At 50.0% G+C, this 15,534-nt stretch overlaps 9 protein-coding genes across 9 annotated transcripts; 3 read left to right on the top strand and 6 right to left on the bottom strand.

The window, feature by feature from the left end:
* Positions 1-154: 154 nt before the first annotated feature.
* PHATRDRAFT_40521 (predicted protein) lies at positions 155-766 on the top strand (the record flags this gene model as incomplete). Its single annotated transcript, XM_002184539.1, has 1 exon — positions 155-766. The coding sequence occupies one exon, from the start codon at positions 155-157 to the stop codon at positions 764-766; it is 612 nt and encodes a 203-aa protein (XP_002184575.1).
* PHATRDRAFT_49747 (predicted protein) lies at positions 765-1,535 on the bottom strand (the record flags this gene model as incomplete). Its single annotated transcript, XM_002184459.1, has 1 exon — positions 765-1,535. One exon carries the CDS (start codon positions 1,533-1,535, stop codon positions 978-980), a length of 558 nt encoding a protein of 185 aa, XP_002184495.1. The 3' UTR covers positions 765-977.
* Positions 1,536-2,193: 658 nt separating this feature from the next.
* On the bottom strand, positions 2,194-2,445 carry PHATRDRAFT_16281 (predicted protein; the record flags this gene model as incomplete). The annotated part of the gene is made up of 1 exon (XM_002184458.1): positions 2,194-2,445. A coding segment is annotated over one exon (252 nt), but the record flags the coding sequence as incomplete, so codon positions are not given.
* Positions 2,446-3,517: 1,072 nt separating this feature from the next.
* Positions 3,518-5,803, bottom strand: PHATRDRAFT_49745 (predicted protein). The gene is made up of 2 exons (XM_002184457.1): positions 5,427-5,803; positions 3,518-5,256 (listed from the first exon to the last, which is right to left on the bottom strand). Exons 1-2 carry the CDS (start codon positions 5,573-5,575, stop codon positions 3,675-3,677), a joined length of 1,731 nt encoding a protein of 576 aa, XP_002184493.1. The 5' UTR covers positions 5,576-5,803; the 3' UTR covers positions 3,518-3,674.
* Positions 5,804-7,532: 1,729 nt separating this feature from the next.
* Positions 7,533-9,038, bottom strand: PHATRDRAFT_40517 (predicted protein; the record flags this gene model as incomplete). The annotated part of the gene is made up of 1 exon (XM_002184456.1): positions 7,533-9,038. The coding sequence occupies one exon, from the start codon at positions 9,036-9,038 to the stop codon at positions 7,533-7,535; it is 1,506 nt and encodes a 501-aa protein (XP_002184492.1).
* Positions 9,039-9,684: 646 nt separating this feature from the next.
* Positions 9,685-10,971, top strand: PHATRDRAFT_49743 (predicted protein; the record flags this gene model as incomplete). Its single annotated transcript, XM_002184538.1, has 1 exon — positions 9,685-10,971. One exon carries the CDS (start codon positions 9,685-9,687, stop codon positions 10,969-10,971), a length of 1,287 nt encoding a protein of 428 aa, XP_002184574.1.
* A 383-nt stretch (positions 10,972-11,354) lies between these two features.
* PHATRDRAFT_40515 (predicted protein) lies at positions 11,355-11,693 on the bottom strand (the record flags this gene model as incomplete). Its single annotated transcript, XM_002184455.1, has 1 exon — positions 11,355-11,693. One exon carries the CDS (start codon positions 11,691-11,693, stop codon positions 11,355-11,357), a length of 339 nt encoding a protein of 112 aa, XP_002184491.1.
* A 603-nt stretch (positions 11,694-12,296) lies between these two features.
* On the bottom strand, positions 12,297-13,658 carry PHATRDRAFT_30578 (predicted protein). Its single transcript, XM_002184454.1, has one exon. It carries the CDS (start codon positions 13,570-13,572, stop codon positions 12,514-12,516), a length of 1,059 nt encoding a protein of 352 aa, XP_002184490.1. The 5' UTR covers positions 13,573-13,658; the 3' UTR covers positions 12,297-12,513.
* A 219-nt stretch (positions 13,659-13,877) lies between these two features.
* Positions 13,878-15,197, top strand: PHATRDRAFT_49741 (predicted protein; the record flags this gene model as incomplete). The annotated part of the gene is made up of 1 exon (XM_002184537.1): positions 13,878-15,197. The coding sequence occupies one exon, from the start codon at positions 13,878-13,880 to the stop codon at positions 14,907-14,909; it is 1,032 nt and encodes a 343-aa protein (XP_002184573.1). The 3' UTR covers positions 14,910-15,197.
* Positions 15,198-15,534: the final 337 nt, after the last annotated feature.

Raw genomic sequence — 15,534 nt, 5'->3', positions numbered from 1 at the left:
CTCTTCCGCCCCCCTAACGTTGAATACTACACAACCCGGGTCATCCAACAACCCCCTTTAAGCGACGGGACCCAGGAATACGGGGCTGGCCACTAACAAGTTGGTAAGCAATACAATACAAAAACTCGTTTCGTTAGTGCAAACCCGCGACAGTATGTCCCTCGGCGATACCAGTTTTGCCCGTTACGACGACGAATTCCAGCGACTCCAAGCGCAAATCCGCAGGTCGCTCGAAGAAGAACCGCCAAATCAGTACACCCGGAATCTGCTGCAGCAATGCGACGATCTTTTGCAGCAAATGGGCATAGAAGCGCGTTCGGTCGGGGACGCCACGATGAAGCGCGACTTGCTGCACAAGGTCCGGACGTACAAATCGCAGTACCAATCGTTGCAAGCGCAGTCGGAGCGACAAGGACTGATCGGGAGTACTACGACCGGCAGCGATCGTAATCAACAGGAGCGTATGCGGCTACAGCAGAACGAAGACGCCCTGCATTCGCAGAACGAAACCCTCGATCGGGCCCGACGGACGATGCGGGAGACGGAATCGGTCGCCCTCGAAATTACCGAAGAACTGGGCGCCAACCGCGAAAAACTCGTCGGTGCACATGGTAGAGTCCGGGAGATGTCGGGCCTCACCGGCCGAGCCACGCGGATTTTACAGGCCATGAATCAACGAGCCACGCAACAGAAACTCATCATGTACGGTGTCGCGGTGGGACTCGTCTTGGCATTTTTTGTCATGCTATACAGAATCTGGCGTTGAAGGGTTGAAAGGATTATAATCAACCGTAAAAATGCAATGCGTGCCCATTGGTGCTTCAAAGGGGCTTTCACTGTTAAAATTGTTGTGCAATAAGTCTGTTTAGACCTGTCTGCATTTCGCCCCCGCATTAACATCCTGATCTACAGATTCTCCTAGTCATTATGCACCGTACAGTGACCTTTCCTATTTACATACCGACCTTGGCGTCTACTCAACCATGCGTTCTCGGGTCCACCTGTCGTCTCTTCTTGGATTCCTGAATCGCTCGTTCCAAGTCGTTCCCGTTGGAAGAATTGCTGCCGTACTCGCTAGCAGACGACGACGACGGAATTGAATCCATCGTACGTGGCAAGGGTGACGCGGAAGTCTCGGGCCATTTCGGCGTTGAAACACTCTGTGGCATTGGCTGCTGTTGTTGTTGTTGTTGCAAGCTTTGACCGAATTTATCCCAGGGATCTACCGCATTTGTCGTCGCATCGTTGGCGGTTGCTTCCGACGCCGTGCACGGAAAGGAAGCCGTTCGCCACAGCAAGCTGCCACCTACAAACGCCGCTACGAACCGGCGGCGGTTGCCGAAGGATCCGTCAAAACTAGTTTCTTTAGTCGATGTTTTCGTCGCACTCATTGCCATAGTCTGTGGTCGCATACACGAAGGAAACAAGGGAGGGCTCCAAGACTCGGTTGATAGAACCATCACGCTCATCGATGCCAGGCCCAACGCCAGCGAAGCAAGGCTACGTTTGGAAAGACGTACTCCCTCTGACTTCATTACGCTTGTACAGTATGGGCGATTCACGCAACCGAAACAAGCGCTTTATGAGACAATTGGTTTCCAAAAGTATCTGGTTTTGTGACGTGAGTTCTGCCAGTTTCTTTCGTTCGTTCCATCATTTGTGCTTTGACACTTCTATTGCTTTCGTGACGCGGTACTAGCCCTTTCTATAGGGTTATATCCTAGCGTCTCTATTCTCTGCAGTGATCGTAAGTGACAATGACCGCAATCTTATCCAATCTAGAGAGATCGATTCAACTTGTTGTCTCTAGCAGCACAAAAGGACGAAGCTGTGCAACATAGATGCCAAGCATAGAAAGGAAGAAGAGACGTGGATGGGTTATGAGGATATGAAAGTACACATTATAGTTTTCTCCTAGTCCTACCTATGAATAAAACTGTGCAATCGGCCACTGTAGCGTCCTCGTTCATAAATTTGACACGTTGATTTCTTCCAGAGTTTCAAGAAAAGTGGCTAGAGATAGAAAATAATAAACCTTCACGAAAAGCATTGCTCCTACGTACTACTCGTTTACCGCGTCCCGGTGGTAAGATTGGACGCGTACGATACTTTAGCCTTGGTATCTTGAGCCAACGCCTTTCCGTACCCACTACGGAATTCTGTGCCACTTGTCGCAGGGTCCTTGGGAGCGTTCGGTCGAGCCCATTCCAGCTTGAGGATTAAGTGATCGTACCCAAAACCCTGTAATTCCTCCATGGCATTCGCCGCGTCCGTTTGGTTGACGAAAGAGACAAAGGCAAAACCACGAGACCGAAATGTTTCCTTATCCTTGGCCAAATAAACACGCGAAATTCTGCCGAATCGTTGGAAGAGATCCTGCAAATCCATTTCGGAGGTGTTTTCCGAAAGATTCGTGACACGAATCGTATTGAGATCGTCCCGACGTTCCGGATTGAACGCGGAGCTCGCGACCGCACCGGCCCGCGCTGACGGCGGGACATACTTACCCGTAGTATTGGGGGCCGCAGCTCCGGCACTACCCACTTGAGTCCAGCCGCCTGCCGCGGCGGCTCCCACTCCTTCGGGTACATCGCCTCCGACATCGTACTTGCGTTCGAGTTGACGACGCTGCTGTTTCGCCCAAAAGGCGTTTAGGTTTCCAGCAATAGCTGTAGTAGGGTCCTCGTCCTGCAAGTCCGTGTCGGCGTGCGGATCTTCGAGCATGATCTCGTCCTTGCTCTGCACGGTCGACTGCGTGCCCTCCTTGGCGTCGATCGCCGCTTGTCCGAATTTCTTCCACGTCCGGCGGGTAGCGACGGCCTTGGGTTCTCTTGTGGGAACTGCTTCAATTTTTTGTTTGGTTACCGTTTTGAGGATCTGCTTGGAATTTCCCGGGTTCAAGCGGTAGGATGTGACGATTTGGATTCCTTTGGAATCAATCCGCGATTTATGGGTTGGGGGAATTGTTAGAACCCCGCCGACACTGGAGTCCTTTAGCAGCGAACTAGAGGGCGTCTCCTCGTCCGAATCATCGTCAAGAACGTCTCCCCAACGAGTTGACATATTGAGAGCGCTTGCAACAAAGGTAAATCGGGGGACAATACGAAGCGGAATTGATGAATACGCAATCTGCAAGTTTGCAGTGAAAAGAGGGGACGCAAAAGAAACTAGACCAGACGACGGGAAGCAGCAGCAAGGTGAGGTAGTAACGAACATTGTCATAACCTATTGTCTGACTGTCGTCGGTACGAAAGACTGGATGTACATCCTTTTTATTTCTTTATGCGTATTTGTGCGTCGCTGGTAGGTAGGCCATGTATCTGTAAAAAATGCAAGCGACATTCCACCATCAGATTTCCATATCATCTAGGCTAGTTTTGGCTGTGAGCACCATCTTACAATTAGACGTGACGGCTGCTTCCCACTCCGGCTACCTGTTCAGGACCGGTTCGAAAACTTACGTCAGTCATCGAAGGTCTAACGTAAACTATACAGTTAATTGCTACAATGGGCACAAACAAGTAGATTATTCAAATTAGATTGACTGTCAATATATTCAAAAATGCGGCTTTTTCGTCACTGGCTAATCCAGCCAAAATTTGATTTGACTGACGACGATAAAATCATGTAAAAGGATATATGTAATTAAAAGGCCGTATGCCTGTTGGCAAATCTTAGTTCTTTCGAACGACCATACGTTTGGTGGCCGTGGACGATAAGAGTGAAAGACCGCAATCAGATGAGAGCTGTTCCTGTTCCTCCCGACGGCGTTTAAGTAATCTCATGGTATCGTCCTCGCTGGGACGATTGGGGTTCTGTTTTTCGTTTGAGCTGCTCTGAGTATCACGTTCTAACTCCCAATCGAATCCTAGGGCGTCAAGCTTCGAAGTTTGGTCAGGATTTAAGCAGCCTTCGTGGCGAGCGATTCGCTGCAGACGAACCCAATTGCCAATTTTCATGCCGGAAACTTTGTGAGTCGCCGACACGTTCACGTGGCCATTTTTTTGGAAAAAATCCCTGAGTAATTGAAAATATACACCCCAGCGCTTGTTCTGCACTTGTTCTTCGGTCGCGTGCCAGTCGAACCCAACTGCATCGAGGCGTTTGACGCGGTATCCCGACAATTGTGATCGTTTGGCTTTGCGATCGACCGCACAGCGCGACTTGTCTTGTTCAAATAAGACTCGCAAATGTCGGACCCAGGCACCAAGGCGGTGTTCGGCCGTGCGAAATTCCGGTGGTACCAGCATGTGACCAAAGGTTTTTTCGAAGCGCACTAGCTCGACGAGCTTAGAATCCCATGCGTTCAGGGCTGATGTTTTCTTTGGAAGCATGGGTGTAGTGCACAACGTGCTCTCATCAGAAACGCTGACAAAGAGCTGTCTCTTTATTTTCGATCGATCTTGTTCGTCGTCATCAGGCTCTTCGGGAAGAAGAATGACGTGCTTATTAGGCTGCTTCTTTCGGCGAGTGCACCACCCGGGTGGGGCCTCAGGGGTGCTGATATCCATGAGAGGATTGACTCGCAGAGGTGGCAACCTATTCATTGTAGCCGCAGCCATTTTCTCTCGATTACCGAGCCTGCTGCTAGTGAGGTCTGGATGTACACTCATTTGGTGGCTTAAGGCTGGATCGTTGGAACGAGGCAGAAATGAAGATGAACTTGTTGTGTTGGCGGATAATTCGAAGCGGTTTTGAGCCTCCATTATCAAATCACTGTACGCGGCGAAATGATTCGATTTGCCAGCAGTTCTGATGTGCTCTTGCGAATAGCCTGTATATTGACCAGCCAACGCCTGCTCTTGAGCGATGCGACGTTCTTCAGCCAGCAACATCATTTCCAGATGTTGGCGTCGATGGCTTGCTTTTGCAGCAGCAGTAACAGAGCTTAAGGAAGGCATCATCATCCTGCGACCGAGAAAGCTAGACCGTTGTAGTTCGCCCAGCGCGGAAGACGAGGGTATGGCCATGGTGCTACCAGAGTCGCGAGGAGTAACACATTTGCTCGATCGCCATCCTTCGTCAGATCTTTCAGGAGACATTTTGGGAGGACTACGACAATCAGTCGCATCAGAAATTCTCCTAACCGGCGGTAGAGTAAGGAGAGTACTAGAAACGTGGTCAGGCAACTGCTGGGGATACGTTGGTGGTAATCGCATCTTGTTTAATGAGGAAAGCGGTTGAACACCTACTTCAACTAGTTTGGAGACCTGTTTGGGAGACAAACTGCCTTGTCCCCATTTGCACCTCTGTTCACTACAGCAGTAAATTCAAAAGACGCGAAGGCTTGAGTAAGTTTCTCTTGGGTTTGGTTAAAGTATTTCTTGCGTGAAAGAAAACCGAACGCTGCCACGCGTAAACGTTGGTATTGCAGCACAAACTCAACATATTGCGAAGAAAAGAAAGATATCAACGAATGCACTTACTACAACCACTTGCCGAGCTTGAGCCCGTTCACGACGAACTGTATCGGAACGTTGGCACTTCCTCTGATGCAAATATAGCGACAAAGTGCTTCATAAACGCTTTCCCATTGTCCGTCCCAGATGAAGTCGTTCAAGGCCTCAGAGTCCATAGTGATGAAATGCTAGCGCGAGATTATCTTTTCAGAATTGTAATGTTGTGATCCTGAATCGCGAGGATTTTTCATTGACGCGCTGCGCTAGTCCAGAAAAATTGGACGATCCAACAATTATTCGATGCTTGAAAACGATGAAAAAAATGCAAAAAGCAATAGCGGTCACGGTTACTAATCTCGATATGCCTGAGCTGGGTTCAAGCGCAATCGTAGAGTTTAGAAGACTTAACACTGTGGCATATGACATGGGACTGCGAGACTTGAAATGAGAAAGGGCGACTGAAAGAGATTTGAGGTTCCAAGCGATGCACAGCGGCCTAATCTCGTGTGTTTGACAAATCATAAGGAAGCACATACATACATACAAGCAACGAACTCCAATTCCATTTCTTATGGTTATATAAAGACAGTCACTAATCTTCCAGGATCCTACATAGACGTAAAGCTCACAACTAGACATGTTTAAGATAGAGGGCATGCTTGATTTGGGGCATATTACTCCATCTGCTCTTCTTTCCCACCTATTCTGGCCAAACGCGATAGCGAACCCTCCTCATAGACAGCAGGCACAGACAACTTAAACATTGAACTCGACATGTCACGGCGTAACCGTCGGCTTGATAGTTCGGCCTAAGAAGTCAGACTAATGTTTTTCAGAAATCGCGCGTGAAAATACTGATATTTCATTAACAGTAAATCAAGCTTGTCGTTTCTGTATACAAACAGGACTAATACTTAAATCATTTAGTTTGAGAAATGACTAGCTGAAATATATCCTATCGTCAGTATCTAACAACGCGTTGGGAGAACTCATTTTGGGCATGCTGCTTGAAAACGGACTGACTGCGCGTCAAAAGAATCTCGCGTCGATAAACTGATTGTGAATGTGATATAAGTCGAAACTTTGTGAGGGTCGGCAGAATTTATATAACAGTCAGTCACGCTTTTGCTGATCGATACCCGAAAACCTGTTTTCGTTATGAAAAGTGCGAACCTACGTCTCTGATGTCTCTCTGCGATGTAAGTGTGTGGGAACGGTACTTCACGAAAGATTTCGGGCATGCCCCCCCACCACCACCACTAAAGACCACAGAAAGTAAGTTATAAAAAATTAATTCGCGCGCTGCTAGAATGGATACTGGAATGAACCGGGACTTTCTCCATTTTGGCGCGCCCACGACATTGCTGTCCGGTAAAAGCTGTCCCCCGAGCACTTACGTGAAACTCTTGTCGACCTGCTCTTAAGTCTTAATCACGAGGAAATATCTTGGATGGCTTGCTGATTAGAATTTGCAGCGATATTCTTATAATGTGCCCTCAATTGTTACCACAACTCGGTTTCATCCAAGTAGCCGCCATTGCTGACATATATTGAAACTAACAAACTTCTGGAGCGGATATACGTAAGCGATCAGCACACCGTTCTAGACAGTCGGGAGGCCTAGCTAGAAGAGCTTTAGATTTCCAACCAAAATCTTGCAAACGTAGCTCACGAATGATCGAGGGCTACGTTTGTTCTAATGTAAACAACAATCCAAGACCGTTTCCGAATCCGGAACAAAGCGACATGATCGCGAATGAAGTAACTGTAATAATAAATAGTACTTCCTCTCCTGATTTTATTCACCCATATGTCCAAATACGCCTGAGCAGTTTTCGAGAGCAAGGGTAGGAAAGCACGGCTAGACGAGGAATTAGTTAGTTGCCTACATTAGTGGCGCCACACGAGCGGCGCTTTGACACGCCAAAAATGCTGGTACCGACCGCTACGGCAGGATTCTGATGTGAAGCCAAGATATTGCTGTTTCCAAAAATGCAGAGTCTGTTAGACCAAACCAATACCGAAAGAGCAGCCTCCGGGTCCGAATATCGAATACAGTCAACGCGATAGAAAATTTTCCTAGCCAAGCAGTGCACTTGCCCCATTGAACCGGGTCATCCGTCCTAACCTTATTTATTGACCACCACCACCCAAACTTGTAATACTTTGGTAGGTTCCGAGCACTCCAAACACGCCTCCGCCAACCATCAGGAAAAGGTCCAGGCCCACCTGCCAGTTGGGAAGTTCGTTGCCCATGACTTTCCAGTGAAACCAGCAGGGAAGAATGAATCCGAGCACGGTACAGATGCTGCTACCGACCAAGCTCAAAAAGGCGCCGAAATCAGGCACCAGCCAGGCCACCATGGCGGTAAGCACGACCAGGGCACTGCGAAAGGCCACGCGGGTGACGGTGTGGTCGCGGGTGGACAATAGAATCGTTTCGGTAATGTTCCAAACGGGAAACATCATGACGGGGTAGGTCAAGTAGAGTGCCAAGCACAGGGCGCTCTTGACGAGGAGCGCGACGTTACTGTCGGTAAGGTTCAAGGTGATGGGCGCCTGAGTATTTTCGCCAAAGCCCATGTAACCGGCCGTGCCGAACAAACTCATAAACAGTGTAATACAGGTCAAGACGGTCCGAAAAAGGCTAGGAAAGCTCTGGGGTTGCCGACTGGAAGTTTCCAAGGACAGAATCAATCCGACGCCTTCCATGGAATAAACGGTAATGGCAATCACGTACAAAAATCCGGACCATCGTACTTTGTGTATAACATCGTCGTGTGGTTGGTAGTAGGTCTCCCAGTCTTCAAACAAAACGGCGGAGAGTCCGAGTACGTTGGCAGCATCGGCCAGTAGCGAAAATGGCGCGAGTGTTTTCATGTCCCGGGCCTGGACGAGTCCACACAACCCCGGAACACAGGCGAGACAGGTGACGCCACGAGGTATACCGGCCAAACTGTGCAAATTAGCAGCAATGAAAATAATGTAGGCCGTTGCGAAACCGACTTGTGAAACCACCAAACAGCCGTTGACGAAGGTTTCACCATTGGGTCCCATAATGGCCCGGCCCAGGGCACCATAACTGTCCAACAACAAAAGTTCGTGAGTGTCGGTGTGTGTTTCGTCGGAACGTGTCGAGTTCTGTTGTTGCTTTTGTCGAAGATGCAATAGTTTGCGTTTGACGTGTGGGAGTAGCAGCATGGCGTAGACGTTGAGGGCGGACACGGTGGCGAGCGTGAGCGTCCCGAGGAGCCACCCGGCCCGTCGAAAGGCGTCGGGAATGCCGAGCAGTCCGGCCCCGACGAAGGAAATGACAATGTTAACGGCGACTTGGGCGTTGGAGGCCGTCCCTACCGCGAGTCCGTGCCCATCCCCGTGGTGACGCGCGGGTGACGCTCCGTCCGGCAAGGCTTGGTCACCCACGAGTGCACGAATCTCGTAATCGGATTCGTCAACGTTCGATCCGACGGCGGATGCTTTCGCAACCGCATTGGTCGCCGTTACAGTACTGGTACCGTGCGTATGGGTTGTTCCGTTGAAATTGGATAATTCAATGACGCTGTCGGAGCCGGAAGGTTCCGGTGGGGAAGGAGCACGACCGTTGTACTGCGAATGCCGCCGTTGGTGTACAGGAAGCATCGCCTCCGGCGTACCCGCCGCGGACGGGTCCGTTGCCATTTATATTTATATGTGTGCGTTGCGTCGACTTTCCCCAGTGCAATGGTCGCGTGTGTGCCGTGTGGGTTACGAAAAGGGCCAATTGACCGTGAGAGACACTGACGGCAAAAGAGAGACTCGTTTCGCTGGAGGCGAACCAAGAAAGTAGCGGGAGTGACAAAGCTTACAGTTCAGAAGGTCGAAAGGGTTTGTGAATTGTTTTCACGGATACTACGAACTGTACGAGTATTCGCGAGTCGGAACCAAGCAGAGGATGATCGTCTCACGATTGTTGCGATGACTTGACAGCGAGTCTCACGGAGAAGCCTCTTCCGGAAACCATGATTTTCGGTCCAACGGTGCGACAATTCCTATCGTGTGTTTCTCCACTTGTAAATAGGACTCTAGGAGCTAATTAGTAGCATGTACTGCTAAGAGTAGCTACCGAGTCGAGCAAGATCGACTGTGGCTGTTGACTTTGGGGTATCGCGACGTTGGTCTGCTCGTCTATCAGGTTCGGTTGTGTTGAAGTGGACTACGGAATTCTATCAGGTACGTGTGTCTGTATCGAACCGAACTAATCTGGATCTAGAGTAGGGTAGGGCTGACGGAGAAGGATCCGGTCCCAATGGATCCGACCAATGCAACAGTCAGTCCCAAGTTTGGAACATTCGTTTTCCCCTCGGCCCGTGTTGTCGTCACTTGCCTCTCTCTCTCTCTCACTGCTTCCTTTGGTGGAAATAGTGTCATGATTGGTCGGCATCGTCATCGTCATCGTCATCATCAACGGCGGTGGCACGGCTACGTTGGATGGTTGCTGTATGGCACGTTGATGCAGTACCCGCACGGGTTTGCCGGGAGCGGCGGTACAACCGTTCGTGTCCAGCGTGACGGACTTTCCGGTTCACGACGTCTTCATCACACGGTTTCAACGCTACTCGCCAACCAGTCCAGCAATAATCAAGATACTCATACTCCCAATACCGCAATCGATGACGTCGGTCCGGTATTGCCCCAATCAACAAGAATGTCTACAACAAACACTAACGTGTCCACCACAACAACACCCACGTCCCAACAGTTCATGACCGCCATGGGCACGTCCCCCCGACGCATTCTGTTGTCCGGATTATCCTCTACCGCCATTGCCTTGGCGGCAAACTTTTTGGGCTCCACCAGCAAATTGCTTGAGTTCGTGCCCGAAGAAGTTGTGGAGGCCTCCGGTCTCGACACGTACTACCCACGCGGAGACTACAAACGCGTCCGCAGTGGAGCCAACGGATACACCATGCTCATTCCCAAGGAATGGGTCGCCGATACCAGTCTCGCACTCGCCAAAGCCACCCGAAACGCGGGATCGCTCGATTTCGCCATGGCCACGAAACCGTCTTCCACACCATTGTCGTCGTTGTCGTCGTCTTTCCGGTCCGTAAGCAACGCCCTTTTGCCCGACGCCGCCTTTGGTCCGCCCGGGAGGAACCGTGGTCCAAAAGACGGTACCGGTGGGCTTGACAATACCAACGTCTCCGTGCTGGTGGCCAATCTACCCGATCCCACATTTTCCCTCGCAGCGACTCTGGGAACGCCCGCCGTCGCTGCCACCACGCTCCTCCAACGGTCCCTGGCGCCACCCGGATCGGGACGCGTCGCCACCTTGGTCGATGCTTACGCTGACGAACAGCGGCACGGTCTCTACCAACTGGAATACGTCGTGGATCGTGGCGAGTCAACGCGGTCGCCCGACAGCCGGGCCCGGCGACGGGCTATTTCTGTGCTGGCTGTCTCGGAGGATCGGACGAAACTCTTCACCATGACCGTCGTCGCTCCCGAAATAGCCTGGAACGACCCAATCTTGGAGCCGAAACTCAGAAAAGTTGCCGCGAGCTTTCGTCCCACGGAAGCGATCATCCGGTAGAGTCGCCGGGATATGTTACGGCCACACCTTCGATACCGGGCCTACTTCGTGTACACTACAAGCTAGTGCTGTTACTTGCATATGGTAGATTGTGCATCCACAATAGTAGGGTGTATGCGCGGAGGACGACCTCAAGCATTCCAACCGCATCGACAAACAGTGTGCATTGACATGAGTATCCTTTCTAATGCCCACAAACCACGCGGCTCTGCTTCTCTAGTCGAGTCAACTACTAAATCCGTAGGCCAAGCAACGCGTATTTTCTAATGTGTCTCTAGATTTATCTATTTACATGTCCAAAGGCTCTAGAGTTTACTGCGCTTCATTGCACTGGCAAAACTGGGGAATGTAGTGGTCCGTGTCGGATCGGCATTGGTGCACGTTTACGCTGCGTCGCGGACGGCCTTCCAAAACATGCGCTGAGGTTTGGCCAGAATTTCCGGTCCCGGACGGGAACAGGTCGATTTGTGGCCACCGGACGGTCTTGGGCACGGATGCATGCGTTGCTTCGACGACGACAGATTTCTCGATTGCTGTTGAATGGACTGGCGCAGCACGTCGGCAGCTTGTTTGGGAAAAGCCGACGCGGTCACTGTCTCGATCGGCACTCCCACGGCCGATGTTGGTGTGGAGACAACCGCAATGACGGGAGCGGCTCCGGATGACCCAAAAACCAAGGCCAAGAGCAAAAGGCAAAGAAAACCAACTACGCTCGTACTCATTTTACAAGAAGGATGGGATTGAACGAGAGCCTAAAAGAATGTCTTTGTTTTCTAGAGTTTTCGAAACAGAACGCTGTGCGGGTTTGTAGAAAAAGAGGCCAAAGATTTCGTTGTGTCTGCCTGCTCGAAGGCGTTGTGATGGGTGACAAGAAAAGAAAGTGAGGCCTTGCCATTAGTTCGCGTCGGCAACATTGTGTGCCGTTTTGGCCGAGAGGAAATTCGGAACGGACACGCTTGCGTAGGCAACGGAAACTCTCTATGTGACGTGGCTCAATCTTTTAAATATTGAGAAATCGTCACGTCGTAACGGCACTGAGAGCGACGACTGCGCATCCTAATTTGCTGATGTGTTCATCACGACTGATATTCTTCACGCGACTCTCTTATCCACGACACTGTTTGCCTATGTTCATTCGGCTTCGACAGAGGCGAGGAAGAATCCAGCATTCTAGTACACTGGTACCTGACAGTGAAAAGCAAATTCCTGCTTGCAAGAAGGCTCGCAACGCGCGCAACAATACAAAAGGTGACACTATTGAAATAGTCGTGGCAGCAAGTATGGCACGGCTTGCCTCTTTTCTAGGCTTAAAAGATTAGGGCTTTACAATGAAGTTAACCATCTCTCTTAAGTTTCCGTTCCAGTACTTTCCTAACTGTAAGCGCTTAGACTTTTTGGCGATCCCCGCACGCGCCTCGAGCGTGTTTTTGAGCTCGTTTCCCAGAGACAAATACTCCTGAACTATCACCTCGATACTAACATCCGTACCGATACTCGAAAGAATGGTGGTCATGGGGAGTATCGTATATTAGTAGAAAGTTTTCAAGCCGAAATTTCAAAAACAACACTGGACAATTCTTCACTTTCCTTCCAAAACCGTTTGGCAGCGTGCGGATCGGTTGCAAATTCGGCCACTTTTTGTGGCTTGGATTTGGCATAGTACAAACCTGGACTCTCCTCGGCACCACTCGCCAACAGAATCTGTGTCGTGGCGCCCTGGACGGGGGTGTTGAGACCAAGTTTCAAAAAATACACCCCCAACTCCTGGAAGGGATGGCTCGACCACTGTGGAGTCCGCCTATCGGCTTGGATCCTGTCCCACAGATTTTCTCCAAAATAGTTCCGTCCCAGATTAGTTGCCACCACACCGGGATGGAGCGCAACAGCTTTCCAAGACTTTCCCGCGTCGTCGATGCGACGTTGCAATTCCGCCGTGAAAAGAATGTTGGCAAGTTTGGATTGTGCGTATGACTTCCAGGGGCCGTAATCGGGAGATCCAGTCCACACATACTCCCATAGAATTCCTTGCCTGGCAAACTTATAAGCCTCCGACGAGACGCTAATGATACGGGCTCTATCGCTAAACTTTGGGGTCAGTACGGCTGTCAACACAAAGTGCCCCAGATGATTGGATTGAATTTGCTTTTCCAAACCATCCTTTGTTAATTCCAGCTCGGGCAACCCCATAACACCAGCATTGTTCATGAGTACATCAATTTGCTCAAGATCATCCCAATTTGCCGCTTCTTTTACGGACGCAAGATTGTTTAAATCCACAACTTTGAAAGAGACCTTGGGCTTGTCTGGGATATTGCTCTCTTTCAGGTAGTCTTGCACAGCTTGGACGGCCTTTTCTCCTTTCTCGACGCTTCGTGCGGTCACAACTACGTTTGCACCACCGTACGCCAAGCGCTTGGCTGATTCCAAGCCCAACCCTGCGGTACCGCCAGTAATGACAATCGTCCGACCAATAAGAGAACCCGGGTGTGGCACAAAGATCGGCTCGTGGGTCCATCTCTGATAGAGCAGTGTCGCGCTCGAGGCCAACAGCGCAACCACGCCTCCTCGAACCAGCAAGGTAGACGTCGGTATTGGTGACATGAAAGACGCGGATGCGATCAGTCAATAAGTCTTTCCAATATGATCAGGCGACTCTCTCGATTGTGCTTTCGAGCTGATCAAGTTTGGGTGCTGCCGTTGTAGGAAGAGGTTCTCCTCGATTCCTATCGTTTCCGCTCGCTGGGAATTGGCATCGTTTGTTCCAAGGAACTCCTGGCAATGGGAACATATAAAAGCCGTGAAAACCTACGCGACCCTTCAACTCCCGTTTTATAAGTGCATACGCCAACGAGAAATAGACATGCAAAAGCTTACGGTAAATCCTCCGCAATCCGCACCACAAAAATATGCGAAACAAACTAATCCGAGATTCGACGTTCCCATTTTCTGAATTCTCCACGATGGTGACGCCGTCGTTGGCCATGGCAGTAATAGCATTCATTTGCACCGGAAGCCGTGTCTCTAAACCTACGCATCTCACCAGACTTTTCAGTACGGTACCGTATAGAGAAAGCACTCTGATATCGTCCACTAAATCCAATACAGTCAAGAAGATCCAAGCGCTTTTGAATAAACGGAAAAAACGACTAGAGCAACGCGAGACCGTCGTGGAAGGACCTCGGATGGTTGTCGACCTACTGAAACAACCACAAACCCATCATTTGGTTCGAAGCATCTTTATTGCATCAGACAAGTGGGAGCAGTACTATCCTGAAATCCTCCGGGCTGTCGGTGAAGACGAGAGCCGCCTACCACTCACGCTTCCTGTGACGCCACCGGTCTTTGCCGCGTGTAGCGACACCATCACGCCACAGGGAATTCTGGCCATAACGGAAATCCCCATTTTTTCATTGGAGAGAAGGGATGCTCCTCAAAATCCGCTGTATTTGGTCCTCGATGGCGTGTCCGATCCGGGGAATCTGGGAACTCTACTACGCTCAAGTGTGGCGACAGGTGTCGCTGGAGTGTTGCTGCTGCCCGGATCCTGCGATCCATGGGCACCGAAAGCTATTCGATCCGCCATGGGAACGACTTTTCAAATACCAGTCGAAACTTTTGAAAACTGGGATGAATGCCGGGAAAAACTAGTACATTTGGGTTGCAACAATTTTTGGGCGGCTACCATGTTGGAAGACGGAGTCGGCAGGTCCCATTACGAGGTTAACTGGTTGAGTGGGCCAAATGCTTTGATCATTGGAAGTGAAGGAAACGGCCTGACAAAACCGATTCGGGATGACCTAGCTGTCACATCACCAAGGTTGAAATCTGTCTACGTTCCCATGAAAGCCGGTATTGAGAGCTTGAATGCAGCCGTGTGTGGGAGTGTTATTCTGTTTGAATACATGCGTCAAGGGGAAACCAACGTATCCACAAAGTGAATTGTGTGGACCCCAAGATCTTGTTCTGGAACACCAGGTCAAGCGCATAACTTCTCTTACCCACTGATTCTCGACCCACCATATATTGGTAAGGCTTGGACAGGAGCGAACTGTCTCTATGCGTGCACACACCCGCATAAACTTTAAAGCCCTACTTTTATCTAATTTTCAAAGCTCAGGTTGGCCACCAAAAGGTATTTGGGAATTGGCACGAGACGACGAGCATTGGAAGGGGACATAAAGACACTGATTTGGTCTACTAGTAGAGATGGTTTCTATTCATCCGTGACTCCGTCTGACTCCCATATGTGTACGTCAGTCTTCCCTTACAGCACTAATGCCTTGAATTTTTCGGACACATCTGTTAATTTTCATTTTACTGCTCCCGATTGCCAAGGAATCACCGGAAGATACAGGTGGTTTTCAGTTTGCATATATTGAGGTACTGTTTAAGAACAGATCATATTGGACAAAAGAATTTAAGATGACTGAATGACTTACAAATACACACATATCCCCCTAAGCGCGGCTCAGGTAATCCCGATAGGAGAAGGTCCGATGACGCTAAGTCTGGTAGAAGTTCTACGTGTGGATCATCACATTTAGCAATTCGCTTGTCCTCTGC

Source organism: Phaeodactylum tricornutum, chromosome 24 (assembly GCF_000150955.2).
Source record: "Phaeodactylum tricornutum CCAP 1055/1 chromosome 24, whole genome shotgun sequence".
NCBI lineage: Eukaryota > Bacillariophyta > Bacillariophyceae > Surirellales > Neidiaceae > Phaeodactylum > Phaeodactylum tricornutum.
Note: the sequence above shows the minus strand (reverse complement) of the source record. Positions and strands in the feature narration are given on the sequence as shown.